The 23,754-nt window shown below is 43.0% G+C and overlaps 2 protein-coding genes across 21 annotated transcripts in view; one reads left to right on the top strand and one right to left on the bottom strand.

The window, feature by feature from the left end:
* LOC148387842 (vesicle-associated membrane protein-associated protein A-like) overlaps positions 1-23,754 on the top strand; it is a 31,975-nt gene that overhangs the window by 2,190 nt on the left and 6,031 nt on the right. For 16 of the 20 annotated variants that reach the window (XR_015862568.1, XR_015862566.1, XR_015862563.1 and 13 more), the window contains exons 2-7: positions 2,321-2,473; positions 2,946-3,049; positions 12,431-12,511; positions 12,779-12,994; positions 13,455-14,034; positions 14,524-14,598. Coding sequence is in view for 1 of the 20 variants with exons in the window: in XM_088396158.1 (XP_088252284.1) it covers positions 2,321-2,473; positions 2,946-3,049; positions 12,431-12,511; positions 12,779-12,994; positions 13,455-13,589 (689 nt within the window). In the remaining 19 variants the exon portion in view is untranslated. Of the gene's footprint in view, positions 1-2,320; positions 2,474-2,945; positions 3,050-12,430; positions 12,512-12,778; positions 12,995-13,454; positions 14,229-14,523; positions 14,599-15,755; positions 15,869-23,754 lie in introns of those variants that run through there. The other 4 variants (XR_015862565.1, XR_015862560.1, XR_015862552.1 and 1 more) reach the window with 2 other exon arrangements.
* Positions 16,024-22,276, bottom strand: LOC148387843 (protein APCDD1-like). The gene is made up of 5 exons (XM_088396157.1): positions 21,939-22,276; positions 19,400-19,577; positions 18,811-19,336; positions 17,395-17,716; positions 16,024-17,130 (listed from the first exon to the last, which is right to left on the bottom strand). Exons 1-5 carry the CDS (start codon positions 21,976-21,978, stop codon positions 16,688-16,690), a joined length of 1,509 nt encoding a protein of 502 aa, XP_088252283.1. The 5' UTR covers positions 21,979-22,276; the 3' UTR covers positions 16,024-16,687.

Genomic DNA, 23,754 nt, shown 5'->3' with positions numbered 1-23,754 from the left:
AAGGCAGGGCTCAGTCCCATTCTTTTAAATGTAACTGAATGGCCCATATGTAAACTGGTAGGATATATTTTTACCACAAGCGTCGTCATTATTGGATCCACAGGTAGATATGAAATGATAATTTTGGTTAAGTATCGTTGTAAAACACAATAAAGGTGTACTGTATGTACTGTATTTCTGGTGCTTGGCAGCACTTGGACGAAAGATGGGAGGGAAATGGTGTTATTTACAGGCAGTATTTACATGTCAAGCACAAGACATCTGAAAACATCATGCTCTAAAAATTTTAAATGGAACAAATATGTAATGTGTGGAAACGAGTCGACCATTAAAAAACGTCTTGGCCTTTTATGTGCTAATCGGTTTAGATGTTTTTTTTCATTTTGTTAAACTATTGGTCGCCATCTTTCGTGTGTGCGTAATCGGGAGCGGGTGATTCGTATCACGGGCAATGATCACCACGCATCCACAAGTTTCTCGGATTATTTTGGCGCGCACATTGTCCTCAACAGACTGTCATTGATAAAGTCAAACAGGTTCGCAAAAATGTCCTGGTGACGTACCTGAGTGCACGCGTGTGGAACAACACTGCCGTGCTTGTGTTCTGCAAGCGGGTCATGCCTGGCGTCTTATCTTTCTCAGCAGCGGGTGTGAATGTGGCCTTTTGTCAACACTGGCCAGGCTTAATGCACAGCCTTTAATACCTCACGACCTGCCATGCACAAACACAAAATTCACATTTTCCTCGCCTGAGCTTCAACTCTGCTGCAAGACATTAGCATCAGCTATGCTACAAGACAATAGCATCCGCTATGCTGCAAGACATTAGCAGCAGCTATGCTACATTACCTTGAGTATTAGCAACTCTAGCACACGTTAAAAATCAGCTGTGCTACTTATTGGACGTTAGACTCTTCATTCTTTAGGAGCAAAGCACGTCAATTAAGATTCACTATGAAAGTGTGGCTGTATGGCTCCATATCCATGCAAGGATCAATACTTGGGCTTGGTCATCTTGTGACTGAGCTCGCTTCCCATTAGAGTTCTAACTTTGTCAACTGCATTTAGCGTTAATGAGTTATGACATGGTGAAAAACAGCTAGACAAAAATAGTGATGGCTCGGGCTCAATCAACTAAACTCAATCAGCACAGTTCTCTTTGGAGTGGGCAAAGAGAGCCGTCTCATGACGCTTCTGCTTTCCAATTTGAAATGTTATTTCATCAAAAATGCTTTGTGGGATTATGATATTGGCTAATGAAATGTATGAACAACACTTGGGGGCTGGCTGGGTTGGGCATCACAAGTTGTTTATTAAGCGGATTTGTTTTGAATTTATTCCAGGGATCTCGTAGTATGGTTGTTCCCAGACTGATTTTTTTGTCTCATGTACATCTGTAGATTCCTGTTGTCATACCGCAGGCACCACCTCACTCATCTGTGGAAGTTTCTCAAAAAGAACAACAGATTATCAAATGAAATGCATTTTTGTCTTCCTAATTGGAGTATTTAATTCTCAGACATTGTCTTCATTTGAACTCAAATTTAAAATAATGATAAATAGCTGCCTTGAAAATAAATACCCTTCTTTTTTGGCACCATATTGCCTTTAAGTACCGTATTTTTCGGACTAAAAGTCGCTCCGGAATATACATCGCATTAGCCATAAAATGCACAATAACGTGAAAAAAAACCCATAAATTACTCCGGAGTACAAGTCTCATTTTGGGGGAAATTTATTCGACAAAATCGAACACCAAGAACAGACATGAACGAGCAACAACAGGCTAAACATATAACAACATTGATTTTTGGGGTGTCTATATACTGAGCCGTCTGTAGGCTGAAAACCTTTATTTCCATCAAAAGATGTGGCATCCTTTTGTTCCTGAGACATTAAACTGTCCATATCAGTATAGATATCCAACTTCACCATTGAAATCTGATGTGTTTTCAAAGTGTTCCTTTAATTTTTTTGACCAGTGTACCTTCTAGTAGTATCTGCGGGCGAGTGGTTGTGTACATGCAGTGCTCAAATTCCTAAGTGAATGTTTTTGCTCTAAGCTGCCTTAACTTCACTTTGCTGCTGTTACATAAAACATACAACTTTATTTTTGTCCTTTTTTCCCGTTTAACTGACCCCACACCTTGAGCATCTATTTTCTTTTTCTGTATACCTCCATGGAGACCATATCCTGTTAACTGAGTGCCGCAACAAATGTCCATGTAATAAACCTAGACAGGCACCAAAAATGGTTGCATTCAGTGTAAATATTAGTAGTAACACGAACTCCACCGTTTGTCTATTTGTCTTCCACCAGGTCCATTCACAGATGTCGTCACGACCAACCTCAAGCTGAAGAACCCCTCAGACAAAAGAGTGTGTTTCAAAGTCAAGACGACGGCGCCGCGCCGGTATTGTGTACGGCCCAACAGCGGCGTCATCGAAGCGGGAGCCGCCGTCAACATCTCTGGTCGGTGAAGTTTGCGTCTTTCCACCAACTGCGACAGTTTTTCAATTTTATGCCAAATTATTCAAGAAGATTTTGATTTTAATGAAACTTTTAAGGATGGCACAAAACTAAATTTTAAATAAAAACTAAATCATAATATGCCCCCTTTTAATATAATCTTCCCCAATGGACAACTTCACCCTAATTCAGGGATCAGAATTTTCCGCAGATCCGTGGATTTCCGTGTTTTTTTGCGGCGAAAGTATTTTTGTGAATCGTGTAAATCCGTTGAGAAAATAATTTTTTTATATATGGGGGGAGCGGCCGGCTAGCTGGCCGGGCAACGTTGGCCTTGGCGACGCTCACGGGCATTCCCCCGCACGCCACGCCAGCATATAACACCCCCCCCCCCCCCCCCCCGCCACCACTTTTCCGTGCCTTTTCACATTTGCCATTCTCATCCCTGCTAATTGTGTTATCTTTTCCTTTTCAGTTATGCTACAGCCCTTTGACTATGACCCCAATGAGAAGAGCAAACACAAATTCATGGTGCAGACAATCTTCGCCCCACCCAATGTCTCTGACATGGACTCTTTGGTGAGGAGCAAGCATGTGTGACAATTGAACTGTGCCCTTTCTAACTAGGCTTTCAAAGCTGGAGTTAGGGTTAGAGCCAGGGTTAGAGCTAGGGTTAGGGTTAGAGCTAGGGTTTCCAAGGAGTCTTGCTATCGCTAATTAAGGTTTCAAACTAGGGTCAGGGTTTCCAACTACGGTTTTAAACCAAGGTTAGGGTTCTGAACTAGGTTTTAAAGCTAGGGTTAGGGTTTCCAACGAGAGTTTCCAATAGAGCTAAGGTTAGGGTTAGAGCTAGGGTTTCCAAGGAGTCTTGCTATCGCTAATTAAGGTTTCAAACTAGGGTCAGGGTTTCCGACTAGGGTTTTAAACCAAGGTCATGGTTCTGAACTAGGTTTTAAAGCTAGGGTTAGGCTTTCCAACGAGAGTTTCCAACTACTTTTAGGGTTTCTTAGATTAGAGTTTGTAACTAGGCTTTCAAAGCTAGAGTTAGGGTTAGGGTTAGGGTTTCCAAGGAGTCTTGCTATCGCTAATTAAGGTTTCAAACTAGGGTCAGGGTGTCCGACTAGGCTTTCAAACCAAGGTCAGGGTTCTGAACTAGGTTTTAAAGCTAGGGTTAGGCTTTCCAACGAGAGTTTCCAACTACTTTTAGGGTTTCTTAGATTAGAGTTTGTAACTAGGCTTTCAAAGCTAGAGTTAGGGTTAGGGTTAGGGTTTCCAAAGCTAGAGTTAGGGTTAGGGTTAGGGTTTCCAAGGAGTCTTGCTATCGCTAATTAAGGTTTCAAACTAGGGTCAGGGTGTCCGACTAGGCTTTCAAACCAAGGTCAGGGTTCTGAACTAGGTTTTAAAGCTAGGGTTAGGCTTTCCAACGAGAGTTTCCAACTACTTTTAGGGTTTCTTAGATTAGAGTTTGTAACTAGGCTTTCAAAGCTAGAGTTAGGGTTAGGGTTAGGGTTTCCAAAGCTAGAGTTAGGGTTAGGGTTAGGGTTAGGGTTTCCAAGGAGTCTTGCTATCGCTAATTAAGGTTTCAAACTAGGGTCAGGGTGTCCGACTAGGCTTTCAAACCAAGGTCAGGGTTCTGAACTAGGTTTTAAAGCTAGGGTTAGGCTTTCCAACGAGAGTTTCCAACTACTTTTAGGGTTTCTTAGATTAGAGTTTGTAACTAGGCTTTCAAAGCTAGAGTTAGGGTTAGGGTTAGGGTTTCCAAGGAGTCTTGCTATCGCTAATTAAGGTTTCAAACTAGGGTCAGGGTGTCCGACTAGGCTTTCAAACCAAGGTCAGGGTTCTGAACTAGGTTTTAAAGCTAGGGTTAGGCTTTCCAACGAGAGTTTCCAACTACTTTTAGGGTTTCTTAGATTAGAGTTTGTAACTAGGCTTTCAAAGCTAGAGTTAGGGTTAGGGTTAGGGTTTCCAAGGAGTCTTGCTATCGCTAATTAAGGTTTCAAACTAGGGTCAGGGTGTCCGACTAGGCTTTCAAACCAAGGTCAGGGTTCTGAACTAGGTTTTAAAGCTAGGGTTAGGCTTTCCAACGAGAGTTTCCAACTACTTTTAGGGTTTCGTAGATTAGAGTTTGTAACTAGGCTTTCAAAGCTAGAGTTAGGGTTAGGGTTAGGGTTTCCAAGGAGTCTTGCTATCGCTAATTAAGGTTTCAAACTAGGGTCAGGGTGTCCGACTAGGCTTTCAAACCAAGGTCAGGGTTCTGAACTAGGTTTTAAAGCTAGGGTTAGGCTTTCCAACGAGAGTTTCCAACTACTTTTAGGGTTTCTTAGATTAGAGTTTGTAACTAGGCTTTCAAAGCTAGAGTTAGGGTTAGGGTTAGGGTTTCCAAAGCTAGAGTTAGGGTTAGGGTTAGGGTTTCCAAGGAGTCTTGCTATCGCTAATTAAGGTTTCAAACTAGGGTCAGGGTGTCCGACTAGGCTTTCAAACCAAGGTCAGGGTTCTGAACTAGGTTTTAAAGCTAGGGTTAGGCTTTCCAACGAGAGTTTCCAACTACTTTTAGGGTTTCTTAGATTAGAGTTTGTAACTAGGCTTTCAAAGCTAGAGTTAGGGTTAGGGTTAGGGTTTCCAAGGAGTCTTGCTATCGCTAATTAAGGTTTCAAACTAGGGTCAGGGTGTCCGACTAGGCTTTCAAACCAAGGTCAGGGTTCTGAACTAGGTTTTAAAGCTAGGGTTAGGCTTTCCAACGAGAGTTTCCAACTACTTTTAGGGTTTCTTAGATTAGAGTTTGTAACTAGGCTTTCAAAGCTAGAGTTAGGGTTAGGGTTAGGGTTAGGGTTTCCAAAGCTAGAGTTAGGGTTAGGGTTAGGGTTTCCAAGGAGTCTTGCTATCGCTAATTAAGGTTTCAAACTAGGGTCAGGGTGTCCGACTAGGCTTTCAAACCAAGGTCAGGGTTCTGAACTAGGTTTTAAAGCTAGGGTTAGGCTTTCCAACGAGAGTTTCCAACTACTTTTAGGGTTTCTTAGATTAGAGTTTGTAACTAGGCTTTCAAAGCTAGAGTTAGGGTTAGGGTTAGGGTTTCCAAAGCTAGAGTTAGGGTTAGGGTTAGGGTTTCCAAGGAGTCTTGCTATCGCTAATTAAGGTTTCAAACTAGGGTCAGGGTGTCCGACTAGGCTTTCAAACCAAGGTCAGGGTTCTGAACTAGGTTTTAAAGCTAGGGTTAGGCTTTCCAACGAGAGTTTCCAACTACTTTTAGGGTTTCTTAGATTAGAGTTTGTAACTAGGCTTTCAAAGCTAGAGTTAGGGTTAGGGTTAGGGTTTCCAAAGCTAGAGTTAGGGTTAGGGTTAGGGTTTCCAAGGAGTCTTGCTATCGCTAATTAAGGTTTCAAACGAGGGTCAGGGTGTCCGACTAGGCTTTCAAACCAAGGTCAGGGTTCTGAACTAGGTTTTAAAGCTAGGGTTAGGCTTTCCAACGAGAGTTTCCAACTACTTTTAGGGTTTCTTAGATTAGAGTTTGTAACTAGGCTTTCAAAGCTAGAGTTAGGGTTAGGGTTAGGGTTTCCAAGGAGTCTTGCTATCGCTAATTAAGGTTTCAAACTAGGGTCAGGGTGTCCGACTAGGCTTTCAAACCAAGGTCAGGGTTCTGAACTAGGTTTTAAAGCTAGGGTTAGGCTTTCCAACGAGAGTTTCCAACTACTTTTAGGGTTTCTTAGATTAGAGTTTGTAACTAGGCTTTCAAAGCTAGAGTTAGGGTTAGGGTTAGGGTTTCCAAGGAGTCTTGCTATCGCTAATTAAGGTTTCAAACTAGGGTCAGGGTGTCCGACTAGGCTTTCAAACCAAGGTCAGGGTTCTGAACTAGGTTTTAAAGCTAGGGTTAGGCTTTCCAACGAGAGTTTCCAACTACTTTTAGGGTTTCTTAGATTAGAGTTTGTAACTAGGCTTTCAAAGCTAGAGTTAGGGTTAGGGTTAGGGTTTCCAAGGAGTCTTGCTATCGCTAATTAAGGTTTCAAACTAGGGTCAGGGTGTCCGACTAGGCTTTCAAACCAAGGTCAGGGTTCTGAACTAGGTTTTAAAGCTAGGGTTAGGCTTTCCAACGAGAGTTTCCAACTACTTTTAGGGTTTCTTAGATTAGAGTTTGTAACTAGGCTTTCAAAGCTAGAGTTAGGGTTAGGGTTAGGGTTTCCAAGGAGTCTTGCTATCGCTAATTAAGGTTTCAAACTAGGGTCAGGGTGTCCGACTAGGCTTTCAAACCAAGGTCAGGGTTCTGAACTAGGTTTTAAAGCTAGGGTTAGGCTTTCCAACGAGAGTTTCCAACTACTTTTAGGGTTTCTTAGATTAGAGTTTGTAACTAGGCTTTCAAAGCTAGAGTTAGGGTTAGGGTTAGGGTTTCCAAGGAGTCTTGCTATCGCTAATTAAGGTTTCAAACTAGGGTCAGGGTGTCCGACTAGGCTTTCAAACCAAGGTCAGGGTTCTGAACTAGGTTTTAAAGCTAGGGTTAGGCTTTCCAACGAGAGTTTCCAACTACTTTTAGGGTTTCGTAGATTAGAGTTTGTAACTAGGCTTTCAAAGCTAGAGTTAGGGTTAGGGTTAGGGTTTCCAAGGAGTCTTGCTATCGCTAATTAAGGTTTCAAACTAGGGTCAGGGTGTCCGACTAGGCTTTCAAACCAAGGTCAGGGTTCTGAACTAGGTTTTAAAGCTAGGGTTAGGCTTTCCAACGAGAGTTTCCAACTACTTTTAGGGTTTCTTAGATTAGAGTTTGTAACTAGGCTTTCAAAGCTAGAGTTAGGGTTAGGGTTAGGGTTTCCAAAGCTAGAGTTAGGGTTAGGGTTAGGGTTTCCAAGGAGTCTTGCTATCGCTAATTAAGGTTTCAAACTAGGGTCAGGGTGTCCGACTAGGCTTTCAAACCAAGGTCAGGGTTCTGAACTAGGTTTTAAAGCTAGGGTTAGGCTTTCCAACGAGAGTTTCCAACTACTTTTAGGGTTTCTTAGATTAGAGTTTGTAACTAGGCTTTCAAAGCTAGAGTTAGGGTTAGGGTTAGGGTTTCCAAGGAGTCTTGCTATCGCTAATTAAGGTTTCAAACTAGGGTCAGGGTGTCCGACTAGGCTTTCAAACCAAGGTCAGGGTTCTGAACTAGGTTTTAAAGCTAGGGTTAGGCTTTCCAACGAGAGTTTCCAACTACTTTTAGGGTTTCTTAGATTAGAGTTTGTAACTAGGCTTTCAAAGCTAGAGTTAGGGTTAGGGTTAGGGTTTCCAAAGCTAGAGTTAGGGTTAGGGTTAGGGTTTCCAAGGAGTCTTGCTATCGCTAATTAAGGTTTCAAACTAGGGTCAGGGTGTCCGACTAGGCTTTCAAACCAAGGTCAGGGTTCTGAACTAGGTTTTAAAGCTAGGGTTAGGCTTTCCAACGAGAGTTTCCAACTACTTTTAGGGTTTCTTAGATTAGAGTTTGTAACTAGGCTTTCAAAGCTAGAGTTAGGGTTAGGGTTAGGGTTTCCAAAGCTAGAGTTAGGGTTAGGGTTAGGGTTTCCAAGGAGTCTTGCTATCGCTAATTAAGGTTTCAAACTAGGGTCAGGGTGTCCGACTAGGCTTTCAAACCAAGGTCAGGGTTCTGAACTAGGTTTTAAAGCTAGGGTTAGGCTTTCCAACGAGAGTTTCCAACTACTTTTAGGGTTTCTTAGATTAGAGTTTGTAACTAGGCTTTCAAAGCTAGAGTTAGGGTTAGGGTTAGGGTTTCCAAAGCTAGAGTTAGGGTTAGGGTTAGGGTTTCCAAGGAGTCTTGCTATCGCTAATTAAGGTTTCAAACGAGGGTCAGGGTGTCCGACTAGGCTTTCAAACCAAGGTCAGGGTTCTGAACTAGGTTTTAAAGCTAGGGTTAGGCTTTCCAACGAGAGTTTCCAACTACTTTTAGGGTTTCTTAGATTAGAGTTTGTAACTAGGCTTTCAAAGCTAGAGTTAGGGTTAGGGTTAGGGTTTCCAAGGAGTCTTGCTATCGCTAATTAAGGTTTCAAACTAGGGTCAGGGTGTCCGACTAGGCTTTCAAACCAAGGTCAGGGTTCTGAACTAGGTTTTAAAGCTAGGGTTAGGCTTTCCAACGAGAGTTTCCAACTACTTTTAGGGTTTCTTAGATTAGAGTTTGTAACTAGGCTTTCAAAGCTAGAGTTAGGGTTAGGGTTAGGGTTTCCAAGGAGTCTTGCTATCGCTAATTAAGGTTTCAAACTAGGGTCAGGGTGTCCGACTAGGCTTTCAAACCAAGGTCAGGGTTCTGAACTAGGTTTTAAAGCTAGGGTTAGGCTTTCCAACGAGAGTTTCCAACTACTTTTAGGGTTTCTTAGATTAGAGTTTGTAACTAGGCTTTCAAAGCTAGAGTTAGGGTTAGGGTTAGGGTTTCCAAAGCTAGAGTTAGGGTTAGGGTTAGGGTTTCCAAGGAGTCTTGCTATCGCTAATTAAGGTTTCAAACTAGGGTCAGGGTGTCCGACTAGGCTTTCAAACCAAGGTCAGGGTTCTGAACTAGGTTTTAAAGCTAGGGTTAGGCTTTCCAACGAGAGTTTCCAACTACTTTTAGGGTTTCTTAGATTAGAGTTTGTAACTAGGCTTTCAAAGCTAGAGTTAGGGTTAGGGTTAGGGTTTCCAAGGAGTCTTGCTATCGCTAATTAAGGTTTCAAACTAGGGTCAGGGTGTCCGACTAGGCTTTCAAACCAAGGTCAGGGTTCTGAACTAGGTTTTAAAGCTAGGGTTAGGCTTTCCAACGAGAGTTTCCAACTACTTTTAGGGTTTCTTAGATTAGAGTTTGTAACTAGGCTTTCAAAGCTAGAGTTAGGGTTAGGGTTAGGGTTTCCAAGGAGTCTTGCTATCGCTAATTAAGGTTTCAAACTAGGGTCAGGGTGTCCGACTAGGCTTTCAAACCAAGGTCAGGGTTCTGAACTAGGTTTTAAAGCTAGGGTTAGGCTTTCCAACGAGAGTTTCCAACTACTTTTAGGGTTTCTTAGATTAGAGTTTGTAACTAGGCTTTCAAAGCTAGAGTTAGGGTTAGGGTTAGGGTTAGGGTTTCCAAAGCTAGAGTTAGGGTTAGGGTTAGGGTTTCCAAGGAGTCTTGCTATCGCTAATTAAGGTTTCAAACTAGGGTCAGGGTGTCCGACTAGGCTTTCAAACCAAGGTCAGGGTTCTGAACTAGGTTTTAAAGCTAGGGTTAGGCTTTCCAACGAGAGTTTCCAACTACTTTTAGGGTTTCTTAGATTAGAGTTTGTAACTAGGCTTTCAAAGCTAGAGTTAGGGTTAGGGTTAGGGTTTCCAAAGCTAGAGTTAGGGTTAGGGTTAGGGTTTCCAAGGAGTCTTGCTATCGCTAATTAAGGTTTCAAACTAGGGTCAGGGTGTCCGACTAGGCTTTCAAACCAAGGTCAGGGTTCTGAACTAGGTTTTAAAGCTAGGGTTAGGCTTTCCAACGAGAGTTTCCAACTACTTTTAGGGTTTCTTAGATTAGAGTTTGTAACTAGGCTTTCAAAGCTAGAGTTAGGGTTAGGGTTAGGGTTTCCAAGGAGTCGCTATCGCTAATTAAGGTTTCAAACTAGTGTCAGGGTGTCCGACTAGGCTTTCAAACCAAGGTCAGGGTTCTGAACTAGGTTCTAAAGCTAGGGTTAGGCTTTCCAACGAGAGTTTCCAACTACTTTTAGGGTTTCTTAGATTAGAGTTTGTAACTAGGCTTTCAAAGCTAGAGTTAGGGTTAGGGTTAGGGTTAGGGTTTCCAAAGCTAGAGTTAGGGTTAGGGTTTCCAAGGAGTCTTGCTATCGCTAATTAAGGTTTCAAACTAGGGTCAGGGTGTCCGACTAGGCTTTCAAACCAAGGTCAGGGTTCTGAACTAGGTTTTAAAGCTAGGGTTAGGCTTTCCAACGAGAGTTTCCAACTACTTTTAGGGTTTCTTAGATTAGAGTTTGTAACTAGGCTTTCAAAGCTAGGGTTAGGGTTAGGGTTTCCAAAGCTAGAGTTAGGGTTAGGGTTAGGGTTTCCAAGGAGTCTTGCTATCGCTAATTAAGGTTTCAAATTAGGGTCAGGGTGTCCGACTAGGCTTTCAAACCAAGGTCAGGGTTCTGAACTAGGTTTTAAAGCGAGGGTTAGGCTTTCCAACGAGAGTTTCCAACTACTTTTAGGGTTTCTTAGATTAGAGTTTGTAACTAGGCTTTCAAAGCTAGGGTTAGGGTTAGGGTTTCCAAAGCTAGAGTTAGGGTTAGGGTTAGGGTTTCCAAGGAGTCTTGCTATCGCTAATTAAGGTTTCAAACTAGGGTCAGGGTGTCCGACTAGGCTTTCAAACCAAGGTCAGGGTTCTGAACTAGGTTTTAAAGCTAGGGTTAGGCTTTCCAACGAGAGTTTCCAACTACTTTTAGGGTTTCTTAGATTAGAGTTTGTAACTAGGCTTTCAAAGCTAGAGTTAGGGTTAGGGTTAGGGTTTCCAAGGAGTCTTGCTATCGCTAATTAAGGTTTCAAACTAGGGTCAGGGTGTCCGACTAGGCTTTCAAACCAAGGTCAGGGTTCTGAACTAGGTTTTAAAGCTAGGGTTAGGCTTTCCAACGAGAGTTTCCAACTACTTTTAGGGTTTCTTAGATTAGAGTTTGTAACTAGGCTTTCAAAGCTAGAGTTAGGGTTAGGGTTAGGGTTAGGGTTTCCAAGGAGTCTTGCTATCGCTAATTAAGGTTTCAAACTAGGGTCAGGGTGTCCGACTAGGCTTTCAAACCAAGGTCAGGGTTCTGAACTAGGTTTTAAAGCTAGGGTTAGGCTTTCCAACGAGAGTTTCCAACTACTTTTAGGGTTTCTTAGATTAGAGTTTGTAACTAGGCTTTCAAAGCTAGAGTTAGGGTTAGGGTTAGGGTTTCCAAGGAGTCTTGCTATCGCTAATTAAGGTTTCAAACTAGGGTCAGGGTGTCCGACTAGGCTTTCAAACCAAGGTCAGGGTTCTGAACTAGGTTTTAAAGCTAGGGTTAGGCTTTTCAACGAGAGTTTCCAACTACTTTTAGGGTTTCTTAGATTAGAGTTTGTAACTAGGCTTTCAAAGCTAGAGTTAGGGTTAGGGTTAGGGTTTCCAAGGAGTCTTGCTATCGCTAATTAAGGTTTCAAACTAGGGTCAGGGTGTCCGACTAGGCTTTCAAACCAAGGTCAGGGTTCTGAACTAGGTTTTAAAGCTAGGGTTAGGCTTTCCAACGAGAGTTTCCAACTACTTTTAGGGTTTCTTAGATTAGAGTTTGTAACTAGGCTTTCAAAGCTAGAGTTAGGGTTAGGGTTAGGGTTTCCAAAGAGTCTTGCTATCGCTAATTAAGGTTTCAAACTAGGGTCAGGGTGTCCGACTAGGCTTTCAAACCAAGGTCAGGGTTCTGAACTAGGTTTTAAAGCTAGGGTTAGGCTTTCCAACGAGAGTTTTCAACTACTTTTAGGGTTTCTTAGATTAGAGTTTGTAACTAGGCTTTCAAAGCTAGAGTTAGGGTTAGGGTTAGGGTTTCCAAGGAGTCTTGCTATCGCTAATTAAGGTTTCAAACTAGGGTCAGGGTGTCCGACTAGGCTTTCAAACCAAGGTCAGGGTTCTGAACTAGGTTTTAAAGCTAGGGTTCGGGTTTCCAACGAGAGTTTCCAACTACTTTTAGGGTTTCTTAGATTAGGGTTTGTAACTAGGCTTTCAAAGCTAGGGTTAGGGTTAGAGCTAGAGTTAGGGTTAGGATTAGGGTTAGAGCTAGGGTTAGGGTTAGAGCTAGGGTAAGGGTTAGAGCTTTGAAACCCTATCCCTTAATCAGTACCCAGGAAGTAGCTCTCGGTTTAAGAAAGGTTGGTGACCCCTGCTCTGGATGTTAAGCAGTAGTTAAGCTTGTTTATCGTGGTTCTGGCATAATCGTGTGCTCTCGAGTAAATGTGCCGAAATGTTACGTGATATTTGGTAGAACTGCAGGGTGACAATAACTAACATCTCCCCCTTTACACTCTCTCGGCCGCTGCCAGTGGAAAGACGCAAAAGCCGATGACCTCATGGATTCCAAGTTAAGATGCGTCTTTGAGCTGCCTTCTGAAAACGATAAGATGGTAAGAAACCGGCGCTGACGCTAATTAATTATGCCCTAAGTCTCATTTTACCAGGGGACCCTATGCACATCAACGCAAGGCTAACTCCCAAATCCAAAAATCAATATAGCAAACAAAATGATTTTTTTCTGAAAGGTTTCTTTTGAAAGAATGAACTCTTCTACGGTATTTGAATTTATTGAATGTGGCTGTTTTTGATATAAACATAACCTCAACCTCGTAGTCGTTGCACAAGTATTCACTCAGGGTTTCCTTCCCTACTTTCAGAATGACGTGGACGTGAGCAAATCTGCCCCGGTGATGAACTCTGCCAAGGCTGAGCCGCCCTCAGCCGCGACAGCAACACCAGCACCCGCCGCCACCAACACGGCCACTGTCTCTGCTTCCTCATTGGATGACAGCGAGATGAAGAAGTTGCTGGAGAAGTGTAAGCGGTTGCAGGCGGAGATGAGCAAAATAGCTGAGGAGAACCGACACTTAAAGGTGAGACACAAGCCCCCTGTTAAATAAGTGGAAGGCAATTGTCATTTGTGCAAAACATGGCCAAAGATATCCTTCTTTATGTACAATGTATTGCTAAGGCAGTCACGAATCTACTGTATATACCAAACTGTGATCCAAAATTCTTTATTCTTTCAAACTCATCTTAAGTTACGCTTCAAAATGATATGATTAGGAAAAAATTGCACGCTGAAAATTGAAATCAGATTTTTTGTGCCAAAAGAAACCGGCCACATTGTGCTAAGTCGGAGCACGAGTTGACACTTTATCCTTTCAAACTCATCTTTAGTTACGCTTAAAAATAAACCACCGATTTGATTAAGAAAAAATGCATGCTGAAAGCTGAAATCAGATTTTTTTTTTTGTGCCAAAAGAAAGCGGCGACATTGCGTTAAGACTTTACAGCGGTCGGAGCACGAGTTGACATCAGTGCGTTTTGCAGGACGACGGCGCGCGCATGAGGAAGGTGGCACGCTCGGATCACACAACCTCCAACTCGGCCGCCTCCTTGCCCTCTCTCCTGGTGGTTATCGCGGCCATCTTCATCGGCTTCTTCCTAGGGAAGTTCATCTTGTAGACTCGTGGGTCGGCGGTGGCGTCTCCGCCCCTCTTTCCCTCAAATCAAGTGTTTGTCTTGACATCCGCCATATCACTGCTAGCGTGAGCTTCCAGGCCAACACGCGTGTATGACAAAGGCGCTGCCTTTTCTTTCTTGTTTCTTTTTTAACTTTCACACACGGTTAAATGCGCACACGCATTCGGAAGGCAAAGACAAAGGGATTGTGTTCTTTTTTTCTCCCCCTTAGAAGGTTTCAGGTCATGTGACGCAAAGTTAACTGTCAGTCCACAAGGAAGTGAATCATAACCACCTCTCTCTCTCTCTCTCTTGCTTGTAATCGGTGTGGACTCAATTGTTTTAATGAAATTCTTTTTAAACAAAGATGAAGAACTTCCATCACCATCACTGGATCACTACTTTCTCTTCTACTTCTTGGAATGTTCGCGTCCAGTTGGGGATCAAGGTGCCTCCTCCTCCTCCTCCTCCTTGTACATTTGTCTATTCTTTACCCACCAATGCAGACTTTATATTGTTATTATTAATTATTATACAAATCTTCTATTCCCATCTAAGGTAAACTTTGACTGAAATGGGTCTCCATTCTTAAATTCTGTCCCATTATAATAAACATTGAAAATAAAATGGAGGACAAAAAAACCCCCCGATGCTTTCCATATGGAGTCTATTCCTTTTTGTTTTTAACCACAATTATTTAGCAACGATGTTGCGCCCCTGAAAAATTTAAAAATACGTAATAACATGATACAATAGTTAATGCGGTAACTCGTTAAAAGTCAAAACTGACCAATTCTGGCGTTAAGGTGGAATTTATAGGAGAACACCTCACTACGTCATGAGCGATACAATTACTGACCTCAGTGATAGGTTTTAATCCGGTAGATTAGAGGTTGCTAACCACTTTTTTTTTTTTATCGACAATCAATTAATTTAGGTCAAGACTCTCATCCCGGTCATGTAACATGTTTCCCCAGTCGAGCCCGAAAAGCTACAGAGCAGATACTTAATGGTGAGTTTTATTTTTATGTGGTTTTTATGATAAATGTATTATTTATTTATAGTGTGCTCTGCGATTGGCTGGCAAACAGTTCAAGGTGGCCCCTGCCTACTGTGAAGCCCTTTGAGACGTATCTGTGATTTAGGGCTATATAAGTAAACTTGACGAGTGACTACTGGCCGATGACGGTTGGGACAGGCTCCAGCACGCCCGTGACCCCCGTGGGGACAAATCGGTACAGAAAATGGATGGATATTTATATATTTACGTGTGTATATATATAAAGGCCGGTCCGTGAAAATATTGTCTGACATGTAACCGGTCCGTGGCGCAAAAAAGGTTGGGAACCGCTGCGGTAGATGGCGATACTAACACTTATTTTGGATTACGTGCACATTTGAATTCCAGCAGTATCTATAAAACGCCACTAGATGACAGTATTGTCTCAGATGTCTCCAGAGGGTGTGTGGTTTTACTTTTTAGTTTATATCTAGTGGTTCATTTAACTCTACACTTGAATTAGTTTGTTTGTTTTCAACCGAGGAAAAGAGGGATCCGATTTATGCGGAACATGAAACATTTTGAGGTCTTCCACCTTAAAGATGCCACCAATGTTGATCTAATGCCGCCTAGTGGACATTTACAATAAGTGCATTAATACAAACGTATTTTTAGTACACATTAGCAGATAATTTTGTATGCATAATTATTGTGCTGCTCTATTATACAGAGCAGTTAGACACTTTCCGACATTCTAACAACCAAATAACCTTTTTTGGTTACCAACACTTGCTCCTCCTTGAGGTCACTTGCACCTGGTGACATCACAAAAAAGCCTAAGAAAAAGCAATACAGACTTGATGCATCACCTTCAACATTCACAAAATATCCTCATGTTTTGGACTCGAGTTTTGTGTGACTTCTGGCGTGTCAAGCCGTGATGTTTGCCGCCATCTGTTGGACAAAATATTCCTAACACGCAGGACAGTCAGTTAAAATTCGGAGAACTACATAATGTAGAATGCGCAACGCCCCCCCCCCCCCCTTCTCCTTAATTGTAAAGCCAAGTACACACATGAAATCAAGCTGTTTGTCGAAATTTTGCCACCCACTCCTCAGATCCTCATCCATTGTCAGATGCGCTTTGAGTGTGGTTGTCTTTTGTGCAGGTGTTCAAGACACATGGCTGCTATGTCATTGGTGAAAGGCACACTACCTTAAACTGGTCCCTGCTTCTGTAACATTAATATGTGGACCCTGCACTGGTCTAAACTGCATTTGGGTAGGTTGAATATCCATTAAGCAGCAAAATCCACTCGTTTTTAGCCATCTTGGGGCAGCCCAAAAAGAGCATAACAGCGCATAACTGCTCAGCTTGCGAACGTCACATGACTAAACCCAAAAACAGGTCAGCTGCGATTGATCGTTACCTGAAAATGAAATGAAAATCCCATTTAATAGATCACGGTTGAATGACTCCATTAATCAAAAACACACCATCTCATTACATTATTTCCATGACCCTGCTGTCTTGATAGGATATGTACATATTACAGTAAGTGCAATTGTAGTCATCTTTTTATGACTCCACATTGAAACGTGACTTGAGTCTTTCTTTACAATACCAAAAAAGCATCTTTATGGAGAGTGAAACCAAGGATGGGCAACGTCACACGTGAGCAATGATTGACCCACTCAAGCTGAACCGCTGGCGCTCTGTGGGCTGTGTGCTATTTCGCCACAATGATTGGGAAATTTATATTCCCGCTCAGGCATGTATATATGCACACTCTTGAGTAGAGTATATGACCCCTCCCTCATAGAAAAATGGCTTCCTGCCCCTTATCTAAACAACTATGGGGGATGTACATATCACATCATGTATACATCAGAGTCCATCTTTGGCTCTTTCCGCCTAAAGTGCAGTTTTTTTGTAGGGACAAGTCTATGGCTCCTGGCTCTTCTCCTCCTTCAGCCAACAATGCACGCTCCCTTGGAAGCCATTTTGGCCCATTCGGCACAATCTACTTGATTGTACGTACCACTTTGAGGTTCAAGAATGACCTCCTTAGGCGACTTATTGCTTTTCTCTATTGTGGGCCTAAAGCGACAATGCTTTGACAATGATCGCGACAAACGCTGTCACCACACTGGCCCGTTTATGGTCCTCGCCGCCATTTCTGAGCCGCAGGGGTGTGTCGTTTCCGTCAAGGTCGCGTCTCGGCGCCTGGCTGCTGGCGGCGCAGCGCACAAGGGGAAGCTGGTAGGATGTCGCCCGCTTGTCCGGGTGGTCCGGGCTGGAGCCGTCGCTGGGCCGCTGGCCGTTGAAGAGCAGGTAGCGTCCGTTGGCGTCACGCTCCATGCGGAACAACTCGTACTCTGTGTGGGGAAGGCGGATGCCCAGGGCCACGCAGCCGTTGGTGGCGGTCACGTCCTGCTCCACGCCCAGCTGCCACGACCGCTCGGCACCGCACTCGTTGCCACTGAACACGTTGAGAAGCGATGTGGTGGCGAAGTCCATGGGCGTCACTCTCATGTGATTCACTGCAGGATATGGCAAGATAACGTAATGGCTACCATTTCCCAAGACTAGACGTACATGTCTACCACGTTCGGGGAGAACTATATCAGGATAAGACTGCAAGAAGGTGAATTTGAGTGGTTTGTGGCAAATTGATTTTGAGGCTTTTGACTGAAGTCAAAGAATCTAGATGGGATTGTGATTGTGAGTTTGATACGTTTCGGAGTTCTTGTATTCTTGCATTATTGTTCTTGTGTTTTTCGAGCGCATGAGGCAAAATACGTCACCTTTGAAGACAAAGTCGGTGCCACCCATGACGCGCGTGGAGTGCAGGCCACGGGAGTAGCGTCCCCGGGCGTAGATAGTGAAGGTGGGGTGCTTGCACACGGGATCGGAGAAGTGGTAGTAGTAGCCTTCCCACGTGTGGTTGTTGTCGTGGAACAGGAAGTGGCGGGTGAGGAAGAGCACCTCCGGGCGCACTTCACACCGCTGGCTCACCCACTGGCCGTACAAACCCACCGCCAGGTCAGCACGCGGCGGCAGGATGGGCGGATGAAACTCGTCCGAGCGGTAGATGATGCGGCAGGCGATGCAACCGTGTGCGTGGTTCTGAAATGACAACGAGCAAACTTGCAGCCACCACTTTCTGTTGGCCTAAAAAGCAGGATTGAAGAGGGTGCAACAATCACTTTTGTACTCTTCTTTTAACTTTACTCAGTGTAAAATTGTCTGCGTGTAATTTTTTTCATCAAGTAAAATAATATGAATTCCCATTTTACGAAAACATTCCAAATTGTATTGTTTCTTTTTGGGGAGGTTGTTACGGATGAATGGCTTTGCATTCTTTTCAACAAATGGAGAAGATTTGCCTGATTTATTAGGTGTGTTTTTCCAGGCAACATATTTGTATCACTTGGAGGGTGTGTGTTTTGTCAGATGTTGAATAACAAAGTATTGAGGGTAAAAAAAGCAATAGCTCCCTAAGGAGGACGAAATCAAGATTTGTTGTTCTTGAAAACAAGCAACAATGTTGTTGCAATTTAAACAACCACAAAGTATTTCACATTTGTCCAAGAGAACAAAGCAACCATTCCCGCATCGTTTTGTGGTTGAGCTCCAAACGAGCAAATAAAGTGGCAGCAAGGCCACAGTGGATCACACTTTGGCAGCACTCTGTCTCTGGGGGGGATTCCTGCCATATTTGAGGGGGAGAAATCACTGTCAAGTGAACTTCTCGTATGGCGAACGACAAATTCTAGCCTTCGCAAAGCCTGAAGAACATGCTTTGAAGACTGTTTGCAAGCAGACAAGCTTCAAGCAGACAAGCTTCTAGCAGCGCACAAATATGTGTAGAAAACGTGAAGTTCACCTTCACATTAAGAAACAACCTAAAAAAAATAAAATCTCACATAAAGTTTAAAAATTATGCATTAAAGCACAAAAATGTATTACGGTAAAAACAGACAGCGAAATCACCTAAAAACGGATAAAACATACAAAAATGAAGTCCAACCAATTTTTGGGTGAAAAAAAAATATAATTATATAATATGATATAATAAAGTAAACTAAAAACTCTGAAATGAAGTCACTGAAAATAGTTGATCAAACATGGAAAAAAAAAATCCACGACAGTCTTTAAGAAAAGAAGAACCCGACGTCAAAACAAAACCAAAATCACTGTGCGACGTGAACGGAACTGACCTTGACGTTCTGCAGGGGCGTCTGGTAGCTGGAGGGCTTGTAATACAGCCTCTGCATGGGGTCTGTGTGGACGTCCCCTAAGAAGAGCTCCTCCACCAAGTGGTCCGGGTTGTGGTGCGTGTACTGTTTCTCCACCCGCAGCAGCTGCAGCTCATGCATGGCAAAGTTGAGCTCCCTGGAGCAGTTATAACCGCCCTCCTCGCTCCACAGCTCGTAGGGCACGTTGGGTTCCCAGGCTCCCCTCACGGCTCCCTTGCAGCTTTGGTTCAGCCTCTGGCTCAGCTCCTCGGCCACTCCGGCCCCATGGCAAGTGATCTGGACCCGGTGGAGGTAGTACTCTGCCTCGGTGCCGCCCCGTATGATCCAGGAGGCCTGGCGCAGGCGCAGGCGTCCCCGCACCAGCAGGGTGTAGGTGGGCTTGGTGCAGTGATTGTCTTCATAGTAGAACTGGTGCGCCTCAAAGGTGTTGTTGTCGTAGAAGCGGTAGAAGCGTGTCAGGAACTCCGGACCTGGTCGCACCTCACAGCTGAAAGGGACCAAGCGTTAGCCGAATCACCGGGAGACTGTGGAAGAGCTGAGGGGGACTGACCTGGTGGACACCCAGTGACCCTCCACGTTTGGGGGCATCTGCACGGTGATGCGGGCCCCGTCGTGAAGGTGCTTCAACATGTGGTGGCACATGTGGGAGTCCTTGACCAAGCGGCCGTAGCTTTTCTCCAAGGAGAGGTGACGTGACTGCTCCTCCACGGAGAAACATGCTGACAAACCTGCAAAACATATAAATAGCTCAATTAGAGATTTAAGATTGGAGATTAGTTTTTGGATCAGGTTATGGCATCTCCAATTTCCAACTTCCAAGTCATAGAGGTCTTTACGGGTTAAGCTTGAGGTTTGGGAGTGATACGCTAGTTGTAGGTTTTGGGCTCGTTTCAGTATTCAAGGTTTCAAAAGGGAGATAAGAATCAAAGTAGACAGTATCAGCAGAATCAACAACATTTTGAGACATTACTGAGAAATCTCAAAAGAGGTTTACATGCTCTCCAAGCATCTATGAATCAAGTCTCAAATGGACAAATGGAAAGAAATAAAGATGATGGATGACTTCTGTTCCACTCAAGTGAACTGGAATCAAAGGTTCTGTAGGCTTTTTTCTTTTTATCGAGTATAACCTAAACTAAAAGCCATTCAAGAGTATAACCGAAATTAAAAGCGATTTAAGGTTTGCCAGGCAACTGTTTAGGGCACAAATTGGGTCACGATTTACAGTGGTTAATTTTGTTAGCCGTAACAACGACTCTTATCAATTTTAACATGGCGTTGGATGTTCGTTCACGTGCTCAAAAGAAACCTCATTCAATAGGCGTAAATGATTAAAAGTAGGTGGCTTGAATATTTCTGAGGTCAGAGCAGTCACCAACATCCCAGCACAGACGACAAAAGGTCGAGTCGGCTCCGAGCTCTCCAAATGTAAAAATCAAAGCGCCCACAAGACTCCCACAGCTCAGAAAGCACACACAACATTGCCAGCTGGCTCTAAACCGCCGACTGGTGAGGTAACGTCAGCGCGGACCCCGACGTGCACAGACGCTGCAAACCAGACAAAGACAATTCCCTCTTGTACACCTCCAAACATTCAAATATGTGATTGGTTTCATATGGAAAAATACTAGAATAGAATCCAGAATATCTGCATGACAGTGCTAGCAAGGATAATGCTAACCAGTGTAGACTAGCTTTGGAAAAAAATAGAAGTATGATTTTTTTTCCTTGAAAGAAATGCGTTTTTCAGGAAAACATATTTTTTATTGCAAAATTTTATTATTTCTCATAAAATAACACTTTTTCTCAAGGATATGTATGAAATTATATATATATAACAAAATTTCCAAATAACATTTGTGACTGTTTTCTGTACCCCATATACTGTCCAAAGACTTCTAGAATATCCTCTCTTGTAAAATCCTGCCTTTTCCCCTTATCCCATCAAATTAGCACTTCAAAAAGATGAGTGGGACTATTAAAAATATCTTTTTTTTAATGCTCTAAGCCAATACAAATCCTATTTTCAGAGCAGATCAGAATTTGTTTTGTGCACAATTTTCATCACAAGCTGTCCTTAAAGGCATCTGCGGTGCTGAGCATCATAGCATCAGATTTGGCCAGTTTATCCCGTAAAACTCTGAAAGCGAACAGCTACTATTTCACATGTGCTTCCTCACATTATCGACTCATCTCATTGGCCGCTCGTCCGTCATCAAGTCAAGTACAAGCAGAAGACGCTCACTTCTTCAAGTCTCTCCCCCACAACAAAGTCTTCATTTATCTTGAAGTGGAAAAGTCCCACAATGCATAGCAGCACACGTTCAGATGGCCCCCGGGCACATTTTTTTTTTATTGACTTCAAACGTCCCACATCACTCACCCCCCACCACAATCCACCCCACCTACCCACCAGCTTGTGTGAGGTCGGCATACCAACAGGTGCTTGCTTCTTTCAAAACAAACTCCGAAGGGCCTGCCATACAAGACGCTGATCATATTTTTGATTTATAATCATCAATGATTTAACAGAAAGTACAATGAGCACAACCAACTGTACTAATATTCTCATTTCTCAAACGTGATTACGATTTGAAATGATCCCTTCAACATTCTCTGCCCAGGTGAGCGCTTTTAAGAACAGGCCCGCCGGCTGCTCATGTGACCCTCAGCGTGACCTTGTGCTTGTTAGCACCTGGTTGCTGACCCCTCATCAAATATGACACGTTTATTTTGTTGGAATTACAAAAAAAGACAAAAATAATAACTTCTATTACTTTAATAGACATTTTCTTGAAATAGCTCCTCCTGCCCTCAAAATAGCCCACACCTCCTTGAAAAAAATCCAACTTTATCCTCTTAAACTCATGCCTTTTTTAATTGAAACAAATATTTTCACAATACTGATTCATTTCAATCTTTAAAAAGATCAACTGAAAATACATCCATTTGTAGTTCATTTTGCATGTAAAACAAAGTACGTCATTATAGAGCTGAGTTGTAATTTCAAGTTGTGGCTTAAAATTCCTTATGAATGCGCGTACACACCACTCTTCTATATAGATATAGTATGCTTGAAGTTGCTTTACCTAAACAGGAGGAAATTATCAGAAGTAAAGCCAGGTCCATTGCAGTTGCAGAAACTTCAACTTGTCACACAATTGACTGCGTTCTGCTTTTTCACAAGCTCCGCCTGCTTGCTTGCTGCTTTATCAGGTGAAAAATAGAAAAAATTCAAATCACATGATGGTTCCAAGTATGAGCAAGACGGTGGTGCTGGATTTCTTCACGGATGTTACTTTTTGACAGAAAAAAAAAATTCTCAAGTGCAGCTTGGCTGGCTGCGTTGAGCGGCTTGCTGAGCTGCGCAAACTCTTCACTGTTGGCTTGTGAGAGTAAGAGAGAGAGCTGAGCTCCGCTGCAGCCTGGCTGCATTTCTCATGGGCGGGCGTGGAAAGCCTTGTGGGCGTTTCCTCCACGTGAAAATGTCATCTTGGATGCTAGCAACAACTCATGAGGGTGAACCCTACTTTGCAATTCACCTGCCGTCACCCATTGTGAGGAAGCTCTTGGGGCTCCCATTTTCAAATATTTGTGTCCGCACTCTGATACATTTACAAACGTTATGTTCTTGAAAAATATTCAAATTGGTTCTTAGAATGACCTATCATAATAATCGTAATAATAATAATAATAATTTATTATCGCAACAGTTGCCATGATTTCAAAATAACTATATATATTTTTTCTGTTGTCGTAGGTCTCCTCAGCTGTAAAAATTTGTCTCAAATTCAGTCACATAAAATTATTTCTAAAAAAACTTTCATAGCTTTTTCCTAGCAAAATGACTTTTTAATTGATTCTGGTATGATATGTGTGTGTATATATATCCAAGTTAAAAACTATTTTCTTTTTTTGGGAATTTCCGGCTCCCTTTTGTCTTCTCATCTTCTCACCTAAATCTCCTTAGTAGCAGACACCAAGCTGTTTTCCATCATTGCTTCCGTGTTCCCAATAAGGATTTCAAGAAAATACAACCCCCCCCCACTCCAAGATAATCTGCTAATCTTTCCTAATAAGAACTCAGCATTATCTCAGTGCTTAAAGCTCTACACAGCGACCCCACCCCCACCCCCCCCCATCCTCCTCCCCTCCTTCTTCCTCCTCTTTCAGGTCCCCGGAAAAACTGGGATGCAGGCAAACACCCTGATGGGATTTGCAAGGAGGCCGGAAGGGGCATTCATGACGCCACCAGAGTGGGAGTCTTGCTCTTGTGTGTTGACCCTTGCAAAGTCTCAGCATCACTGCACCCTCTTTGTGCGGCGGCACAAAAAAAAAAGCTTCATCTTGCTATCAAGTCACCTCGAAAGCACAGGAAATGTGTTTTTCGTCTCCAAAAGTGTCATGATACTCACTTCTCCCATCATCTTGTAGTGAAAGCAAATAGTTGATGTTTTTGTAAAACATACACACATGACCAAACTATTTAGTACACTTGTGCACCAAAGACAATGTTTCCTTCTCGGACCATTGAGAAACATCTTCATTGAATGTAATGAGTTTAAAAAAACCATCAAAGAGATTTCTTTAATGAACGCAAATATCTGGTTAAAACAAAAAATCTGAAAACAAACAAACATCCTTTGGAATGTTCAGTGCAAGCAACATAGTTTTGCCAATTTTGTGTGTGTTTCTGATTAATGCTATGTTGCTTTGCTGTGCGCGAGTTGTCTGTTTTGTGTTTGCTTCTGGTGACGGCTCCCCGAGGACCTTTGTGTCATCAACGAAAGACTGGCCCAATAAGGAGGGAGTGGCCCGGCGGCAAGCTCAGCAAAAAATTCCCACACGGTCAGGAAGAATAAATGTGTTCATTCAAGTGGTTATTGCGAAAGGCCCATCAGACCC

Source organism: Syngnathus floridae, chromosome 14 (assembly GCF_059516105.1).
Source record: "Syngnathus floridae isolate MCC-2025c chromosome 14, RoL_Sflo_1.0, whole genome shotgun sequence".
NCBI lineage: Eukaryota > Metazoa > Chordata > Actinopteri > Syngnathiformes > Syngnathidae > Syngnathus > Syngnathus floridae.
The sequence above is the reverse complement of the archived record's forward strand: the minus strand, read 5'-3'. Positions and strand labels throughout refer to the sequence as shown.

What these genes read in the sequence shown, in the direction of transcription:
- LOC148387843 (XM_088396157.1), bottom strand. Translation starts at nt 21,978, where the DNA reads ATGGACCTGGCTTTACTTCTGATAATTTCCTCCTGTTTAG. An exon ending in GGTCACTGGGTGTCCACCAG is followed by an intron (nt 19,337 to 19,399) that starts GTCAGTCCCCCT and finishes GGTCCCTTTCAG; the next exon opens with CTGTGAGGTGCGACCAGGTC. An exon ending in CACCGACTTTGTCTTCAAAG is followed by an intron (nt 17,131 to 17,394) that starts GTGACGTATTTT and finishes CATATCCTGCAG; the next exon opens with TGAATCACATGAGAGTGACG.